The sequence below is a fragment of the Pteronotus mesoamericanus genome, unplaced genomic scaffold (assembly GCF_021234165.1).
Source record: "Pteronotus mesoamericanus isolate MK-2021 breed Mesoamerican mustached bat unplaced genomic scaffold, CSHL_Meso_final contig_29, whole genome shotgun sequence".
Lineage (NCBI taxonomy): Eukaryota > Metazoa > Chordata > Mammalia > Chiroptera > Mormoopidae > Pteronotus > Pteronotus mesoamericanus.
The window spans coordinates 307,153-326,582 of record NW_026555123.1 but is presented as its reverse complement, the minus strand read 5'-3'; the positions used below and the strand labels follow the sequence as shown (position 1 = coordinate 326,582).

At 43.2% G+C, this 19,430-nt stretch overlaps 1 protein-coding gene across 7 annotated transcripts in view; it reads right to left on the bottom strand.

Annotated features, from left to right (window-relative positions):
- NNT (nicotinamide nucleotide transhydrogenase) overlaps window positions 1-19,430 on the bottom strand; it is a 74,327-nt gene that overhangs the window by 28,844 nt on the left and 26,053 nt on the right. For all 7 annotated transcript variants that reach the window (XM_054575320.1, XM_054575315.1, XM_054575314.1 and 4 more), the window contains 9 exons: window positions 11,402-11,535; window positions 10,945-11,136; window positions 10,268-10,421; window positions 7,414-7,575; window positions 6,315-6,425; window positions 5,352-5,497; window positions 3,912-4,107; window positions 2,193-2,426; window positions 988-1,148 (listed from right to left, as the gene is read on the bottom strand). In XM_054575320.1, coding sequence (XP_054431295.1) covers window positions 988-1,148; window positions 2,193-2,426; window positions 3,912-4,107; window positions 5,352-5,497; window positions 6,315-6,425; window positions 7,414-7,575; window positions 10,268-10,421; window positions 10,945-11,136; window positions 11,402-11,535 — 1,490 coding nt within the window. The remainder of the gene's footprint in view (window positions 1-987; window positions 1,149-2,192; window positions 2,427-3,911; window positions 4,108-5,351; window positions 5,498-6,314; window positions 6,426-7,413; window positions 7,576-10,267; window positions 10,422-10,944; window positions 11,137-11,401; window positions 11,536-19,430) is intronic.

Here is a 19,430-nt window from a genome sequence, read left to right as displayed (position 1 = left end):
GCCAAACTCAGGATTACATAAAAATTGGTATCATTTTAACACTAAATCTTATGTTTCTAAACTAAACAGCCAGTGTTTGATAAGCAATTGTTATATGTCTGTAACAGTAAATTATTTTAAAAACTTAAAACATAAACCTTGTCTACAAAGTACACACTCGACTAAACTTTGATGCAATCCACGATGAGCAAAGAGCGGTATGCTACAGCATCGTATGCTGATGAAATAAAAGGCTAAATTGTAATATATAGACAATTAAAGAATGCTGTAGGTATCAATATCCTAAGTGGGAAAATTAGAAAGAGGAGGACCAACTATCATGAAAGGCTTCACTGCACTCACTCACTGAACACAGTTTATTAACTGCATTTCATTTTATATAATTACTTGGCTTGCGGTCATACCTGCCAATGACTGTGAGAGCACCTAATGGGCAGGGACTATCCTACACTTTCTACATAAGCCCCCACACACTGCCCTGTAGGCCTTGCCGCCCAGCAGGCACGTAATGAATGGAATTTAAATGCTTGGGTTTCTGCCCTGGCCGGGTGGCCCCGCTGGAGGGCGTCGTCCCGACACGCCAAGGTTGCAGGGTCGACCCCTGGACAGGGCGCCTCCAAGGGCCAAGCCGTGAAGGCGTCAGTAGGTAGAATGGCAAACTGGAATTTGTTTCTCTCTGTCTCAAACCAATAAATATAAGTAAAACTCCTATTCACCAACACATTGATCCAGTGAAAGGACCCCAGAGCAACAAAGATGTCACATGCAACAACTTAAAAAGGAACAATTAAGTAGAAAGAGTGATTTTTCTTCTTACGCTTTTTTCTCTTTTCCAGATTCTAAAACGATAAACACCTCGCATCATTTTGAAACATACTTATTCTGTTAGGGGTCTTGGAGCAACGGAACCATGACTAGACTATATAAAATCTGATAAACTATGGCCAGTTCCCGGCTAAGGCTGCGCACCCCGCCCCGGACGCTTACCATGACAGCGGAGAGAGCCGACACAGAGCCCAGGCAGAGGATGCCGGTGGCAAAGCTGGGGTCCAGCATGAAGGGGATGATCCCGCCCAGGCTGGCCGCCAGCAGGCCGGCGTTGAGCATGTGCCTCCCGGGCAGCAGCAGGGGCGCGGAGTTCAGGATTCCTGGGGCCAAGCACACGGCAGTCAGAGCCCCTCACCCACAAGCATGTGTCATGTAACCTTAAACTGCCCAAACGTAATGTTAGAATTAAAACATGGTATTCGAAGTGCCACTCTGTGTCACCAGGTCCTGAAACATAAAAGCAAATGAGGGTTCTCGCATGCAGCAAATAACGGAAGGCAGTAGGGAAGGAAGGCCTCCGCTCAACTGTCCTCTGCTTGACCACGCAACAGTCCCAGGGTCTTGAAAAGTCACTTTTTTCCCATAGGACCCACACAGAAGTTGAATGTTTTCCTTATTTAAAACTTCAAAGCAAAGTCCTAATGCATAAGCATTTCTGACTCTATCAACTGAGCCCAGGTGAGCAGATGCTGGTTTGCTAACTGTTTCTGAAGACAAAGCAAAAGACAGAATGTTGTAGGCTTGACGTTCTTTTTATTATGCTGAATTTCATGGAGGCTCCCCACTTAAATTTAATGACTTGATGACTGAGCGGCAAGGTGAAATTTTAAATCACAAACTAGTTTCTCTAGAGAAGCACTTTTTCCCTGAAAGCAGCCTGTGTGGGGTTTTTCCTTTACTTCTACTTTCACGTTTGATTTTTGCAGTCGCTGAGGTTGCCAAACGAGAGCCCTAAAATGTGTATTTGTTTTTAAGATAAGTATTGTATACTAATCACACAAACTTATTCAATAAGTTTCTCTCTATTCTGGAAACCAAGGGATACGAAGATGTTGTTTTCTTCAAACATATCAATGTTCGCAAACATCACTCAGTCCCTGTGTGCAAGTGTCTGTGCCCTGTTTCCGCTCCCAGCTGTGTGCAGAAGAGCAAGCTTCCAAGTGATTTAAGATGTGTAAGGGTGGATAAAGGGAAGCCACCTTTATGGAGAGGGAAAAAAAATGTTTATCTATTCTGAGTGCTACACAAACTCCTCACCTAACAAGTCCTACTGTTAAGCTATTTTCTAAAATTGAAATGGACCTCTAACCCTCTCCCCCACAAACAATAGATGTTCACCCCCCCTGTTGTGTTGATCCACTTACCCTGCAATTTTCCGTAGGCAATGAGAGAGCCACTGAACGTGACCCCACCAATATAGGTCCCGAGGTAGGCCACGATCTTGGTGAGATTTGCCGCCGCGTCAGTAGCGAAATGGGGATATTCCACAATGTACTCGGCTACACAAGTCAGCACGGCCGCCAAGCCCACCAAACTGTGGAAAGCAGCAACTAACTGAGGTAAGTCGGAAATCTGGATGCGTTTGGCGATTGTCAATCCTGTCAGGAAAGATAGGTCAAAGAGAAATTAAAACCAGACAGACCCTTGAGAGGTAACCACAATAAAGGCCACACTTAAGAGTTTCCGTCCTTGTCACCACTAATTAGCATGAGCTAATGATGCTCTAGAGGGACTGAACCGGTGCTGAGGACACCAGCTACATACACCCCTTCAAAGAGCAGGTTTTCTCAACACACCTAAGCAAGGCCCAGCTCCAAAGAGCCCCTTCCCTTCCAGCCTTCACATGGGCCCTGGCCAAGCAGAGCCCCACGTTCCTTCCGCTCCCATCAAATCCCCTGAGACGTTCCCCACGGCATGACCGACCCAGGGCCTGCACACGAGAAACCCGGATACGAAGAAGGCCGTGGTGTTCAGGTGGGTGGGCAGGAGCCAGGGCCAAAGGCAACGAAATGCTCCTCTCTGGGTAGTACATGTCCAGGTCAGGGGACACGGAAGGAGTCTCACGGCCCTAGCAAAGTGGCCTGACAGTGCTAAGCTCACGTCTAAAGGGCTTCCTGCCTGAACCCGCAGCACAGACGTCTTCCCGCGAGCGTCTTTCCAGGGTTAGCTGGGATAAGAGGGGCGATAATAGTGTGCTGGGAGGTGTTTAACTAGCAGCTCCTCAGGAAGAGACATTTTTGTGTATACACACACACGCACACACACACAGGACTTTTCATGTAGCACAGTTTTCAAATCATAGTGAAATAGACAACACTCTTTATCGTAAACTCCACATGGCCGACTGATTTTCACAGAATGCTTTTGTTGATTTTGGCCAAAGTCGGCTATCACAGCCAAGCTGGTGTTTGCTGATGAAGGAGGGTAGTTCCCAGGTGGGTTCTGACTGAAAGTTTTATTAGCAGTAACAAATAAGACGGAAGTGAAACAAGACAAGTGTGAGAACCAGGCGTGGGACGACTCCAATGAGCCTGGTCATAGTTTGCAAACCCCCGAAGGACATTGGCTCAATTTCTTACGCGATTCACAACGTAACGGCTACAGACACAATACCCATTTCAGTTTAAGCTGCCTTGTTAACATGTCCTCCATCACTTTCTTAGGCCTGGACAATCCACGAAACAACAAAAGAAGCCCAGCTGTGTAGCATGTGTCGAGTCCCGTGGTGTAAATGCAACTACTGCGGCCGAATGCAAGCCACCAGCGCGCTCATGAAGGCTGGAGTTGGGGAGCGGGGAGCAGCAGCTCATTACCCAGTATTTCTACCGCTCCGGTACGACAAACACGGAAACCTCGAGAGCCCGGCAACGAAACCCCGCAAATCGACGAGAACCCTCTCCCGGCACTGTCACCTTTGTTTCTAACAGAATTGGTTTATCTTGGTGAAAAGTCATGACAGCTGGTATAACCCTCATTCAAACACACGCTTTAAAACATGCAATTGAGGAAGCACAGCAGCCGAGGCACAGCAGGCCGAGCAGTGGGTGCGGGCTCACGTGGAGGCAGAAACCCGCAGTGCTTACCGATGGTGCCGCCCAGAGCCATCGCCCCAGACATCTGAGCCAGCAGCTCGGGGGTTGGGTTCAGGCCTCCCAGCGTGGCCGCCAGGCCTCCGGCCACACCGATCATGCCCAGTGCATTGCCAAGACGAGCTGTTCCCTGGGTGGAAAGGCCGGCCAGGGCACCGACGCAGCACAGGCCGGAGCCCAGGTACATGATCTTCCCAAAGGAAACCGGGGCGGGGGGGGGGGCAGAGGAGAGAGAGGGGGAGAGAGAGGCCATCAAAACTTCCAATCCATTAACACAGGGAGGACCTCTCTTGAGGAAACATGGTTCTCTAAAGAAAATTTCAAATTCAGACAACAGAGAGACCAAGATGAGCTCTTCTTTTAATATTTCAGTATATTTTCCTATCCATTAGGGATACTAAATACCTTGTACTTGCAATTATACCATCTATGTAAATTGGTTTCTTCAGGATTTGATTGCATGCACAAGGCATATATAAAGTGCCTAAACTGAACTAATGTCACTATGGGATCTAACCAAATGCTACAAAGGAGGCAACCGCTGACACCGTACAGGCCAGGGACTGGGCCACACACATCTTGAGTGCTGTAACGCAGTCCCCTGAGACCCACAGGAGGAGAGAATCATCAATCATCAATCATCAGCCTCACTTCGCAAAAGAGAATATCAAAGCTTAAAGAGGTTACACAATTTTTCCAAGGTCCAATGATCAGTAAATAGCAAATCTGGGTCAGACCTGCCTCTCCCTGACTCATGGCTCCAAATGTTCTCAGAAGAGATTTTGTTCATTCAACAAATGCCACATCTTGGAAGCAGGAGAAGTCAAGAAAAACATGCCTTTTCTGCCGTCAGGGAGGCTGAGATCTACTGATACTCATTGCGAAGAAAAGAAAAATACTCGGTTCAAAGGTGAGTATTATATTTAGACCTTTCAAAGTTCAACTTGATCACTTGCTTTTCGATAGAGCTTTTGTTTCCAAACTCTCTTTTTTAAATTAATTGGCATAACATCTCCTGATAACAAGAGATGATGTACTGAAACTGCAAGGGGAAAAAAGAAAAGGACTAATAGTATTTAAAAACAGACACTTTTCAAATTTGTTACTGATTTATCTCATTGTATCCCTACAACAATCCAGTCAGATACATAAAGAGGATACACACTAATAATTTCCTCAACTCTTCTTACATGGGGGAAAACATGGGACGAACAGGCACAGCACATCTGTACATTCTATTAGCAGGTAAGCCTGTCCCTAGAATCCAGGGCCTTGGTTCTCAGGGGGTGGGGATGTTTTATTTGACCAAGATGTTTCTAGAGTTGTTGTTGAATCTGCCTGACAGAGCTTGAATATGGGTCAAGATACTGTTAAATCACTCTAAGTAAGGGGGGAAACAGTGGCAAAAATAAAACTTTCCAAAGTGCCTCTTACTTGTTCAATGTTATACCCACTGGAGAGGGCAGCTAAATATCCTCCAACGAAGGTACCAGCAGGGAGCAGATACAGGTAATTGTATTCTGGGGGATCAGTGGGGCGCTTGAACATGTCCAGCATTCGCTGAGTAACCAGGAAGCCACCTTATCAAAGTAAATATAAAACAGAAAGGTTATCTCATGGAGCAACATGATTTCTTAAAGTGCTACAATTTTCCAATTTTAGGCACACCTTTATCACCTATAGATAAATATCATTTTGAGTAATGTTTTAGACCATCAACATTAGAAATCATTTTATTATTCAAGCCAGTTCCACTGAAGGAGAAAAAAATCCCTAAATTTGCTATCGGTGCAGAACCAGCTATTTCCACAAGACTACAAGTAAATAGCCTTTCAAACAGCTTAGGAATGTAAATCATTAAAAGCCAGGATTTATTTTCTAACAAGTTATCCTGTTTGATAAACCCTATAATAAATGACAAAAGAAAAAAGTACCACATCAACCGACACCAAGTTTCTTGGATCCATTAAAGAATTTTTTAGCTACAAAATAGCATCAAATGAAGTTTCATGCACAAATTTATGTGCTAGGCTTTTGGTTTTTAGAAATAAACCCAGGCTAGGCCAAGGCAAAAGTCTAAAATTTTACCTCAAATCATACTCATGAAGAGATGTTATGGTGATAGCTGTTCATCAACTTAATGCCAAACTATGCATTAATAGCTTGCCAGCTAACTTGTAACAAGACATCATTGTATTAGTTTGTTTGGGGCACTGAGGGTTTTATCAAGAGTTCTTAAAAATTACAGACAGGCAAAATAACTAATCTTCCCTCATAGAGAGCATTTATGGTCTGAGTGAAACATTTTTTGAAAGGCACAAATTCTTAAAATCGGAATGCCTATTTTTTAATTATTTATGTTTGCTTCTCACATCTCCACTGAAACCAGCGCCGTACCTGCAATGTTGACCGAGGATATGAACGTAGCGAGAGCAGCGAGGCCCTGCGAGGTCGTGGAAGGGTACAGGTGGCCCCCCATCAGCGCCAGCCCACCAACCGCAGTCAGCCCTGCGGAGAAAGCACCAGTGCGGTCAAGGGTCACAGGGATGCCGCCAATCACACGTCACGGGTGCCAGGCCTCGCATGCACAGACTCATAAAGGAGAAGTTCTCACACACCATTCCCACTGAAGGGTTCTCTGCTCAAGGAGTTAACAAAGCTCCTTCTCCTTTCGCATCAAATTTTGGCCTTCCTTTATCTTTTAATCTCTGTTCCCCTGATAGAGATATAAATCAATAAGGTTATTAGACCGCATGGCCCATGGTAAAAAGGGCCCCTGGCGGATAAAACACATCGGAACTGGAAGAAACTATTGCTGAACTAGACTCCACACTGGCCAAGCCACGGCTTGGGGCTTCCCACAGGACAGTGCCTCTTGGAAGCAGACATTGTCCCTGCGGGGGTCCCAAAAGCTACGCCAGTGGCAATGTTCTAAGAGAGGCCCCCGGGGCTGGGACGCTTCCAAGCAGGACGGCTCTCACGTCTGTCCAAACCGGGTCTCATTCCCCAGATCGGAGCCCGCGCTGGAGGCCACAGAGAACAGCCCCCGGCAGGTGTGGACCACAGGCCTCTGTGAGGACTCACAGCAAGGGAGGCGCGGAGGCCGCCCTGCGGCCCGCTGCGTTTCCTGTCCCATCAGCTTCAAGGGCCTGAGGCCAGGGTGGCCTCCGACTGGAGCCTGGCTTCGCTGAGTGCTTAGCTGAATCTAGAAGGGCCCCAGAAGGCCGCTGTGACTGTGATCCCAGGAAACACTGGTTTCCAAATGTCATCAGGGGAATCCTTTCTTTGAAGGAAATCATAATTGAAAGCAGTAACAGAGGCCTGCACGGCTTGAAATGGAAGCGCCCAGTGCACTCCGGTGCCCTGTGGGACCCACCACCACATGCATAAGCCCGGATGGCAAGCCTTATGATATGCAAACACAGGCTCTGCGAACCTCATGCCAAGCACTCGATAGACCGCGAAACGCTGAGGTGAGGGAAGGGGAGTAACAAACCCGAGATTGCATTGGTCACAGACATCAGCGGTGAGTGGAGGGCGGGGGTCACTCCCCAGACTGTGTGATAGCCCACAATGCCGGCTAGGCCGAACGTGGTCACCATCTGGGAGAAGGCTAAATTGGGAGCTGCGAGGCCCAAACCCAGGATCCCGGTGAGACCTGGAGAAAGAGAGGGAAGAGGGTGAGCTGACAGCAGTTGTCTCCAGGTCATTGAAAGCCCCCGTAAAAACATGTGACACAGTGGACGCTTTTCCATTCCACACCTTTGCCGATAATGAGCAGGGTTTTGAAACATTTCATGATTGGGAAGAGAGACAGAGAGAAGGTCAAAGGTACTGTGAACAACACTCCACTTCATGACCAGCAACCCCCAAAACAAACTGTGCAGATATATTCAAATTTATGTCATATTAGTAACAATTTGCACGCTTTCCCTTGTGTGGCTTGTTCCCTTCCCTGGTTTAAGTTTCCCTGAAGATGATGCCACATGTGTTCGTACAAGTGTCTTTATTCCAAAATGACAGGCCTACAGAAGATCTACCGAAGTTTTTTCTACCTGGGCAAGACACAGCCTTTCTGTGACAGGACTTCGGTAAGGCCAGCTGTACGTCCCCTTGGATCTGGCCGAGGAAGAGGGATTTGCAAAGGGGAGGAAGGATTTTCTTTCCTCCAGCACCTCCCTGGAACGTGTGCCCCCCACCCCCCGGGACGGGGTTTTGCAATTGTTCCCGAACCTGGGCGCTGGCCGGGCAGTCGGCTCCAGCCTCAGCGCCAAGTCAGCAAATAGGGTTGTACAAAGAAAAGGGGAAAAAATACAAATTAAATTAAGAATGTGCAGGATACAAACAGTCAGCTCTGAACATGCATCTTTAATTACCGCCTTTCCGACCAGCAAACATGTGGATGGCAGGCCGGGAACAGAATCGAGGGTTACCCTGTGGTCAGGATGCACGGAGGGACGATGGGGGACCAGGGAGCTGGAATTTACTTTTCCTGAATAAGGTACTTTTCTCCCTTGATAGGAACTACTTCTTTGTAAGTGGCACAGAGAGAACATTAATTTTACCTTAAATCATTCAATGAAACTGTGGTTTTACTTTATGTTTTCCTACACACATAAGATTTCTAGTGCGGGGCCTGTTAACCATCTGGGGGGAGAGTTCCATAGAATTCTGTGCTGTGTCCCAGTTAATCATTAGAGAAGCTGCACAGGGCTACAGTTAAGAGTGTCTTTTCTTAAGCCAGGCTGCCTGCTTTGAATCCCGGCTCTACTGCATGCCAGCTGTGTGATCTCAGGCAAGTTACTTAACCTCTCTGTGCCACAGTATCCTCATCTGTAAAATCAGTAAACCTCTTTGTTCTCATCTGGAAAAAATAGAAAGCACACATCTGAAGGTATTCTTAGCACCTATTTAATAAACTAATATCCTTTCTATAACACATGTAATAATGTCAAATGTGCTCTTTCTATAGTTTGTGTAACACAGGAAAAAGAAGGGAATGGCAGAGAAAAAAGGGAAAAAAAGAAAATCAAATTCCTTGAAGCCTACTATTCAGATTCCTCAACATGTAGACAATAAAAATACTTGTTTTTATTACAAAGGAGGAGGTTCGAGGCAAAACAAAACACGTATAAGGCCATCCTTTATTCACTGGAATAGGCTACTGTCCTGACTCTTAAGATGCAGTAGCTTTGACCTAACCAACGCAAGAAAAACCTGGAAAAACAAATCACCATGCATGCCTTGCTGCGCCTCCCCGTGAATCTTGAAGGGAGATGGCAATTCACAATCCCTCTGACTGTGCTCTCCGTGTACCTTCCACTAATCTGGCTTCTCTTTTTTTTTTTTTTTTTTTTTTAAACAAGTAAGTGCAAGTAGAGACAAGGCCCCATTTATTCCCAATGTTCACAACTGCAAGGGTTTTGGGGCATTTTACTGAGACTTGCTCTTCATTCAAGGGGAGTTACATACTCAGCTTTCAAACATCTGGACTCACATGGGAGCGAGAAGAATGGCGAGGCTACAAGAATTCTCTCCGCCTGGTGCTGGTCCTTAATTCTTTATAGTTTGGTTTCTGTTTTGGCTCTAAGTAGATCTAAACACTTTCTAATTCGTTCTATGAGAGGGAAACCAATATAATATCAGACAGCCCTATTTCAGGCTCAACATTTTGTAGCCAGATGAATATTTATCCTTGTGTTACAATGATTCTTCCATGTTTTCACAAAGATAAATTTAAAAGCAAAGCATTGATATTACATGTAAAGAAAAAAAAGAAAAGATTGGAATTTAAAAATTGAATTTTTTAATTGGGTGACTAGGTTAGAGTGTTGGTCAAACATTCAAAGGCTACACCTGGGCTGTGGTCCCTACTTTCCACGGAACCATCTGGTTCCCTAGCCTTTCCCAGCTGGGCAGATAATCACAACTGATGTTCTAGAAATGACCAAGTAAACAAACAAGTGAGCAACCACATTTCTACACAGTCAACACCAACACAATCTGATGTACATCATTACTCACTCTATTGGATGTAGATAAAAATATTAACAATTACATTTCAAATGTTTGTATGAAAGGAAAACATTAGCCTGTGTATTCTTTCACACACACTCATTCCAGTGTTCGGCACGGCGCCCACTATCTCCAGGGAAAGCGAATCCACACACAATCTCCACTTCCACAGGGGCGCGGCAAAGGACACATCTATGAAAAATTGCTCCCAACAGGCCCAATTCCTAATGGCATCCAAAGATGGGCACAAGTATTTCATTTAGCAATTCCGACAATTAATACATCACTTTCTAAATGCAAATCATCACAGCTAAGTCCTGACAAGGGGACCTCACCTGCTGTGTACGCGGAAGCTGTGGTCATCGTTTTCCTGAAGGGGGTCACCGCGGCTGCTTTCTCGGCTTCCAGCTCAGCCACCGTCTTCTGCTTCGCCGGGGCACCTTGGGGAATATTTTGTGGCGTCGGAGCAGGGAAAATCACTTCGCCATCCTAACAGAAATTAGAAAAATGGCATTTTTTAAGTCAATCCCGTATTTCAAAAATATGCAATGTTGGGGGAAAAAAATGTTCTTTTAAAAATAATTTTAAATAAATTCTTATCATGCACAACTTATCATTTTATAAAAATACATAATGGATATGTATATAAGTATATAATGTTGATACTACACATACATGTATAGGTACATAATTTGCATGTTAGACAAGCTTGGAAGAACACAGGTCAAACTCTTAAAAGCAGATAGATTTGAGAAACATTTCATTTTTACTTTATTCAGTTCTGATTTTTTTTGTTTTGTTTTTCAAATATTTTAGGTGAATCATATGTGTATATAACTCCTTGCAATATTCAAATCATTCTGCATTTTTAAACAATTTTTATTGGCATAAGCCCAACACCTCAATACTTTATTAGAGTAGATCTCAGTTCCAAAACAGGATTCTTCCTTGAACAGAAATCCCAAAACAGATTACAGCAAAAACACAGGAAGGAACAGAACTCTCTACTTACCTTCATCACTACGGTTCCTCTAATGACATGACCCATTGTACCAAAGTCAAAGTCATCTTTCACTTCAAAATAAAAATTATCTTTGTCAGGGCTGATGGCCTTCAGCAGCTTGGTGATGTTGTTGGAATACAGGGTGCTGGCCTGAGTGGCCATTCGGCTCGGAAGGTCTGTGTAGCCGATGTGCGTAATTCCCTAAATGAACACAAAGAGCGTCAGAAAGGTCTGTTACCGATGCTCACATTCTTTCCAGGACAAGTCCCAGTCACAGGCAAGGCTAAGTCTTGAAATTCTGTGTCTTTATAAACATATACACATACTCGCAAAAAAATACATATTACAAAAGGAGCCTTAAATGTGCCTATATCTTTATTTTTAGCTTGTTGTTTCAGGCTGGGGTTTCCCTAAATTTTTAAACGCACAAACACTCTCATGGGAATCACAGCAGCAGCCGCTATACCTTATGAACATACAGTTCTCCCGGCCTCGTGGTTTCAAAGTTCCCGCCAGCCTCAGCAGCTAAGTCCACAACAACGGAGCCTTCCTTCATCGACTCAATCATGTCTCTAGTAAATAAGACGGGAGCTTTTTTACCTAAAAAAATAAAAATGGACACATTGTAATTTTGTACACTATTTCCTAAGCATCACAGTAGTGTCTGGGCTCTCAGGGACCTGACATCTGGGACTGTGACTCTTGCCAGGGGTGTCCCAAGTCCGCGGCACAGGTGACAGTTGTCACTCTCCTAAGGAAGCAGTGAGACCGTGGGCGCCAAAGCCAGCCTGCGGGACAGAGCCCTGCGCGCCACGTGGAAACCAAAGTGCCACGCTTCCTGCATGGCTTATGTCCGGTACCACTCCCAAAGGGAGAAACACATTGCTTGTTTAAAATAAAAAAAAGATAAGAAGCTATTACAGAAACTATCTGCACTCAAATTGGACAATTCATGAAAATCACAAATGTCAAGGGAATATTCAATAGAAACTTATGAACTACAAAATGGGACAGTCCTAATCATTTTAACAAATGTCACTAGATTTTCCTGCATGTTATAGTCATCTACCTTAGTTTAACACAGGGTGACTTCAAGGAGAGTCAAGAAAGTGCCACGACCAATACACATATGAAAAAACATTCAATGTCATTAATCGTCAGAGAGATGCAAATTAAAACCACAAAGAGAGATCACCTCACACCTGTCAGAATGGCTACCATCAATAAGCCAACAAACAGCAAGTGCTGGGGAGGATGTGGAGAAAGGGGAACCCTCGTGCACTGTTGGTGGGAATGCAGACTGGTGCAGCTACTATGGGAAGTAATATGGAGTTACCCAAAAAATTAAAAATGGAACTGCCTTATGACCTAGCAGTTCCACTTCTATGAATATATCCAAAGAAACCCAAAACTCTAGAAAAAATATATGCACCCCTGTTATTGCAGCATTATTTACAATCACCAAGACGTGGAAGAAACCCAAGTGCCCATCAATAGATGAGTGGATAAAAAAGCTGTGGCACGTACACAATGGAGTGTTACTCAACCATGAAAAAAAGAATGAAATCTTATCATTTGTGACAACATGGATGAACCAAGAAGGTATTATGCTAAGTGAACTAAGTCAGACAGAGAAAGGCAAATACTGTATGATTTCACTTATATATGGAATCTAAAGAACAAAATAAATGAACAAACATTCTGAAACAGATTCATAGATACAGAAAACAAACTGATGGTCGCCAGAGGGAGGGGGATTGGGAGCGAGGTAAACAACAGTGAAGGGGTGAAGAAGCGCAGATTGACAGTTACAAAACAGTCACGGGGATGTAAAGGACAGCACAGGGAACACATCAATAACATCGTAACAACGTGGGTGCCAGGTGGGTACTCGAAATATAAAAGGGACAACCTGTAAAGTATATGATTGTCTGAGCGCTATGCTGTACACTTGAAACTAATACAAAAATTAGATTGAATGTAAACTGCGATGAAAAAATAAAATTTATAAAAAAGAAAGTGCCATGAGATGAATACAGTAGGGTACTACAACTCCAAACGGCTTAGTAATCATTCATACATTTTCACTCCTACTCAACAACTATTCTGGTGGGTTAAGCCTTATGCCTGGTGGTGGGAATATACTGGTAGAGAAACAAATAATCCCTCATGGAACATTTTCCTCATGAGATATTTCACACTTTAAATACATTCACTAATTCTTACACAGAACTCAAGGCACCAAACATAAGAATTTTTCAAGCTAATAAACATCTACATTTTTAGTGGGGGCCCATACATATCCATACATGTTCAAGTTCAAGCCTCATGAAACAATGTAAATACCTATGCCAAAAATAAACTAAACTAAACTTGTGGCATTGGTAATAGGAAAGCAAAGAGCTAGGAGGTGAATTATCTCATCTTTTGAAAGTTTTCAACTCTGTGCTTAGAAAACTTTAGTAAAAATACTAATTTTATAAATGAAAACCTATTAAAATTAAGATTTGCACTGTAATCTGTTTTTCGGTCTACTTGATTGGAATAAATGTGATTCAAAAAAAATACTCCTCCCGGTCAGGTGGCTCAGTTGGTTAGTGTCATCCCGATGCACCAAGGCTGTGGTTTGATCCTGCTCAGGGCGCGTGCAAGAATCAACCAATGGATGCATCAATGGGTGGAACAACAAGTCAATGTTTCTGTCTCTCCTTTCCTCTCTCTAAAATCAATAAATAAATTAAAAAAATTTTAAAGAAAATTACCTTTATTTATAACATGTGCAGGGAAAAATGTAAAGATAAAAGTGGATGTTTACATAGTACCTCCTTTTTTCTTGATGTAAACTTTGTACTTCCAAGATCGGATCCAAATCCTAAGCCTCCTTCTATGGAGGACTCCACCCCAGGTTGAAGGGCTCTTTCGAACATTCTCTCATTGCTGCCCCACTGGACCTTCTGCCCCAGAACCAGAGGCTGGCTGCCACATGGTTCATTAGACAACCTCTCGGTCTGTCTTCTGAGTCTCCATGAAAAGGCAAGAATGAGGAGATACATCCCTCCAAGACAACACCCGGAACTCCTAATAGTTTAACCACTTCTCAAAATTCTCCGGAAACATTCCTTTCCTCTAACAAAGGCATCTTCAATATGTAACTAACCTTACTCAAGTGTGGGAATTTGGGGAGGCAAACCACAGACATCTGAGACGTTTTCCCAAATTACAGGCCATGCTGTTCCGCTCAGCAGTGATTTACAACCATAGGCCATCGGCTGCCTCCACAGGAAGTGGCGGATGTAACGCGCTAACCGGCACTTTCTTTCTAGTGCCACCCACCCACCCCGCGGCCCTCCCCGCTAAGCTCCAGACCAGAGCCCCTTCTCTCATAACCAGTCTCTTGTTTGTTCCCGCTCCCCTCCCACCTTCCTGGTACCCAGAAGTGCCAGGCTGGTGTGGCTTTTGACCACATCCCATTGGGATCTGGGCCTGCCCGTTGTTTTCTAACTACGACAACTTTATGGCCGTCGACCTCACAAATTTGATTTGGCATCTCATTTCTCTTGCCCTCGAAATCCTGGATTCCTTCTTTCTTTGGAGACACCTACAGTAAAGGATCCGTTTCTGGACTGTGAAGTTACCCACTTTAAGAGACATCCCATGGTCAAAACCATTTAGGCTCCCTAGGAAATGTCCAATGTACCACCTATTGTCTTCTTTGACTTAACTCATTCAACCTTCATAAAACAGCAAAGCCATTGCTGATACACCTTACATCCACTCACACACAGAAACACATGCTTGCATACCACTTGGAAATTCTATCCCTTTTGAAAAGACAGCATATTCTTTCACATAGACTAATTTATTTAGTGTCTAGTCAAATAACTGGAGGGTAAGTTTAAAAAGTTCACTTAAGTTTTAGAGAAATGTCTAAGACATGGAATTATTCTTCAAAAAGCACACAACAGCCCTGCCTGGTATGGCTCAGTCAGTTCGAGCATCATCCCATAAACCAAAAGGTTGTGGGTTTGATTCCCAGTCAGAGCACATGCCTGAGTTGCAGGTTGGGTCCCCAATCAGGTCATGTGTGGGAGGCAACCGATGTTTCCCTCCCTCTCTCTCTCTCTCCCCCTCACTTCCCCTTTCTCTAAAATCAATAAGCTTGTCCTCTGGTGAGGATTAAAAAAACAAAGAAAGTATGCAACAAAAATAGTATGTATAGGATGCTCCCATTCAGTACAAATGAAACATATATGTTACATACTTGAATGTTTCACATATATTTATACTTATACATACATAAAACTATTACTCATACTGTACAGTTTCTATTAAATTCTACATATGTTTAAAAATACCATGATATCTTTGAGTGATAAGACTAATTTCTTCTTTGTGATTTTCCTTACCTCCAAAATTTTCTATAAGAGCTTGTTTTAATTTTATAACCTATAAAATCAAATAAGGGCTAAAGGGAATACAATGATGAATGTAATGGAGCAGCTGCCTTCAAGCACTCACATGTGGATTAGTTTTTTTGAAAATTCTGAAAAGCACAGAGATAAAAATTAAAAACAGAAGAGAAAAAACAGGGCCAAAAAAGAAGCAGGGCAATACATAAAAGTCCAAATGAGCAAATCCTCCAAAGAATAGATCAAGAGATGGAAAAAGACTGAGAAGGCAATTTCAAAATATTGTTCTATCTCATCCTAATGGCTAATATGACAAAAATGTAATTATGATAAATGTGGCATCACAAAAGGGAAGGAACAAAGGGAATAAGATAATTAATTAGGTATCCGGGGGGGGGGGGGGGGGCGGGGAATGCACCCAAACAAAATATCTTACTTCAAACTGAACTCCACACTCAATAGATCAAAATTAATTATAAGATAATCAGCCCATAAAGAAAAAGAACACAAAAAACCTTGGTGAATATCTCTCTAGTCTTTGGATTAGAAAGTACTTCCTAAACTTCAAGCAATGGGCAAAATTACAAAGGAAAACATTGATAGATTTAAATATACAAAATATATATTACAATTCTCAAAAAAATATGACAAAAATTTAATAGACAGTTCACAGAAGTTTAAATAAGACAAAACACTAAGATCCTAGTAGATAAGTGTACAACAATCCAAACAGTCATTTTATTTACCCTTTTGTCCCCCTCCCCCCAAATGGTCATTTTAAAGAAAAATGGAAACCAAATGGAAAATAAAAAGTCCACCCTCAGTGAAAATCAAAGAAATGTGAGTAAAAAAGTGAGATATTTTGTTTTGTCCCTCTGATTGAAAGAGTCAAAAAATTATAAAAATGTTGGAATGAAACAATTAGTTGGACAGTCTGTTGGTGACATTATGAACCGAACGATGGTTCAGGAGAGCGTAGTCTACCGAGCACATACCAACACGATGGCTCAGGAGAGCGTAGTCTACCGAGCACATACCAACACGATGGCTCAGGAGAGCGTAGTCTACCGAACACATACCAACTGGCCAAAACGTTGCTGCCCATTCGTCCAACAACATTACTTCTATGATATGACTAATCCTGAGAAAAATTAATGAAAATCAAGACACAGGAAAAATGCAAAAAAAATGTTAGAGCATTGTTTTTAGTGGACAAAAAACTGAAAATAAAAACAAAAAGCCCAATTTTGAGGGAGAAACTCGGAGAGCTTCACAGCCCAACTGTGATATAAAATACAGTACATTCAAACAAGAAAATTCTATAAAACCATTAAAATGTATTTATTTACAAAGAGTTCTTAATGACTCGGCATATTATATTAATGGGAAATTTTTATGATATAATATTAAATGGAGAAAATAAGAAAGATATATTTTGATCTAACATGATGAAAATGCATAAAAAAATGAGAAATGGAAAAGTTGTAATAATATTTTTCATTAAGTAGACAGATCATGGATGATGTATTGTCTACTTTGTGCTTTACAGGGTCCCCAACAAAAGCCACATACTACTTTTATAGAATAAACAATAAAGTACTCCTGCATAACCACAGCCAGTTTCCACTTTCAGCTGAAGACATAGGTTAGAGAGTTGCACTCAAAGTACTATAATAGCACAGAAATGCCACTGGACCCATCTATGTATTTACCAGTTAGAACACCCCCACTCAAGGCTACCTGCCCTTCCTGCCAGAGCACAGGAAGCGAAGGCTCGGACAGCCCTTCAAAGAGGGTGTCGCAGCACTTACGGGGGGGCAGGGGGACAGGGACAGGACTGAGGGGGGTAACGAGCAGGGAGGTGAGTACAGCTTTTCTACAACGTAGAACACAGAAAAGGATATATCCAGTGATTAATGCAAACCCTTCCAATACAAAGAGATGTCCCATATACCCTGGACACAGCCTGCAACAGATCCTGGGCACAAAGATAAGCGATCAAGTAAGCACTTCAGGTGTCCCACGACATGACTGCGGAAGAAGTCAGAACGGTTCATTTTAAAAGGCAGACAAGGTTATTTTTAAAGACACATTGGGCTTCCCCTTTTGACTGTTCCTTTCCTTTAATGCTATCATCTATCCACAAAGGATGAGATACACCAAAAGACCAAAGTTTTTACATTTCCTCCAACCCACCTCCCCATCCTCTAAAAAAATGTCACTGTGATAGAAAATAATGTCAAGAGAAAAAGTTTTTAATATATCTCCTGGCACAGTACAAGCTGTGGATGGAAATTTTGGTATTATGTTCAACACCACGAACAATTTCTTGGTTCCTCCTGGTTTGAGGACTTGAAGTTCCCTAGAAAGATCACCCAGTTCCCTCCCAGCTGGGAGTTTGCTTCCATACTTCTGTCAAGACCATGGTGGGACATCCTGTATTCACAGTCACCATTCAAATATTCCTTCGTTCATTGACTCAAGTGATACTTATTTAGTGCCTTCCAAGTACAGGCTAGATAGGGAAGGGAAATTTTACTTATAGCTCGGAAGTCTAATATTTTAAGCCTAAAAGAGTCTGCATCTGAAGGTCAGTGAACAGTTTTGTTATTAGAATAGCTGAAGGATTAAAAGCACTCATCTAAAAATTTTAATTATAGAGTTTCCCGGTTGGGTGGCCGTTATTCGGGGTGAGTAGGGGCGCCAGGGGTCAGTGTGAGGTGTCCCTGAAGGTCTGTGTGCACCAGGGACTGACTACAGCCTGACAAAATGCCTCACTCGTGCCCTGTGGGCATCGTGGCTGTGATTTGTACAAATTCATTCTTAAATGCGATTCAGTTCATAGTATCTTTTCATAGCTGTGTGTCTGCTCATTAATCAAATACTATGATGCAGTTATAAAATTATTAAAATTAGAAACCTCTAGAAAAAATTACTCATTTCTAAAAATTGCTTTAACAACTTACCACTATGTAGCAAAAGAATATGTCATGGGCCTCTCTAAAGCACTAAATTCAAAAAGAGTGATTGAGCTTAAACTAAATACCTACAACCAGTGATTTATCGGAAAGTTTGCAGTATACTCCACCCCTGTTGGAGTGTACTGGTTCGCCCGACTGGAACAACACAAGTTAAGGCCAATACGAACTACCAAGCACCATGGCAGATCCACCTCTGGGTATTTATCCTGGGAAGATGGGAACGCTAGCTTCCCAATCTTGAATTACCCTCTGCAGCGTTCCTCTCCAAAATTGGAGTCAACAGGGCATTCTCTATCTTTCCTTGGATAGCTCTGGAAAAATGAAAGGAATTGTACCAGCCAAAACCTAACGACAGTGCCAAGGTTTCTGGCTCAGTAGCATCAGCTGAGCCACTGCGGTGTGCAAGGCTCCACGCTAAGCACATGCCAGGGCAGGATAAAGCAAACACTGTCACCGCGTGAACAGGGACACGGAACAACCAAGGGCAACTGAGGGCAATGACACTGAGAACAGCTGGCATTGGAGGCAGAAGCCGAGGCCTATGAATGAAGGAAAAGGGGGTCTTCCTGCTGAGCAGGCAACGGCAGAAACTACGGAGGAAGTGTTAATGCCTTGAGCAGGATTTTGAAAGGCAGGGTAGAGCAGAGACATCCCAAAGGGAAGGAACGATGTGTGTAAAGACGTGAAAGTCCTTGGCCTATTTGAGATCCAAGCAGCCAGCATGACTGAAATCAGACCCAGAGAGTAATAAATTAGTTTAACATGAGGCCCAAAAACTAAATCGAGACTAGAAACTGAAAGGTAAGGAATACCGTACCAAAGAGTACAGACTTTGCAGCACCGGTTGGGGACGTGGGGGTAGTGACCCAATCCCAATCACTTTAGATGCCGTTACCTAATGATGCTGGGAACCCCAGGGCTCCAAGATACAGCCTTCGACATTACACAAAACCCCAGCTTTCCAAGAGCTACGGTTTAATCACAAAATGAGGGCAAGGCCTGAGGTGGGGAAGGGGACCACGGGGAAGCTAGATGACCTCGTGATGCTTCGGATTTTTCCATAAGGTGGTTTTTGTCAGCGGTGACTTGGTACGAGCTCCGCGGC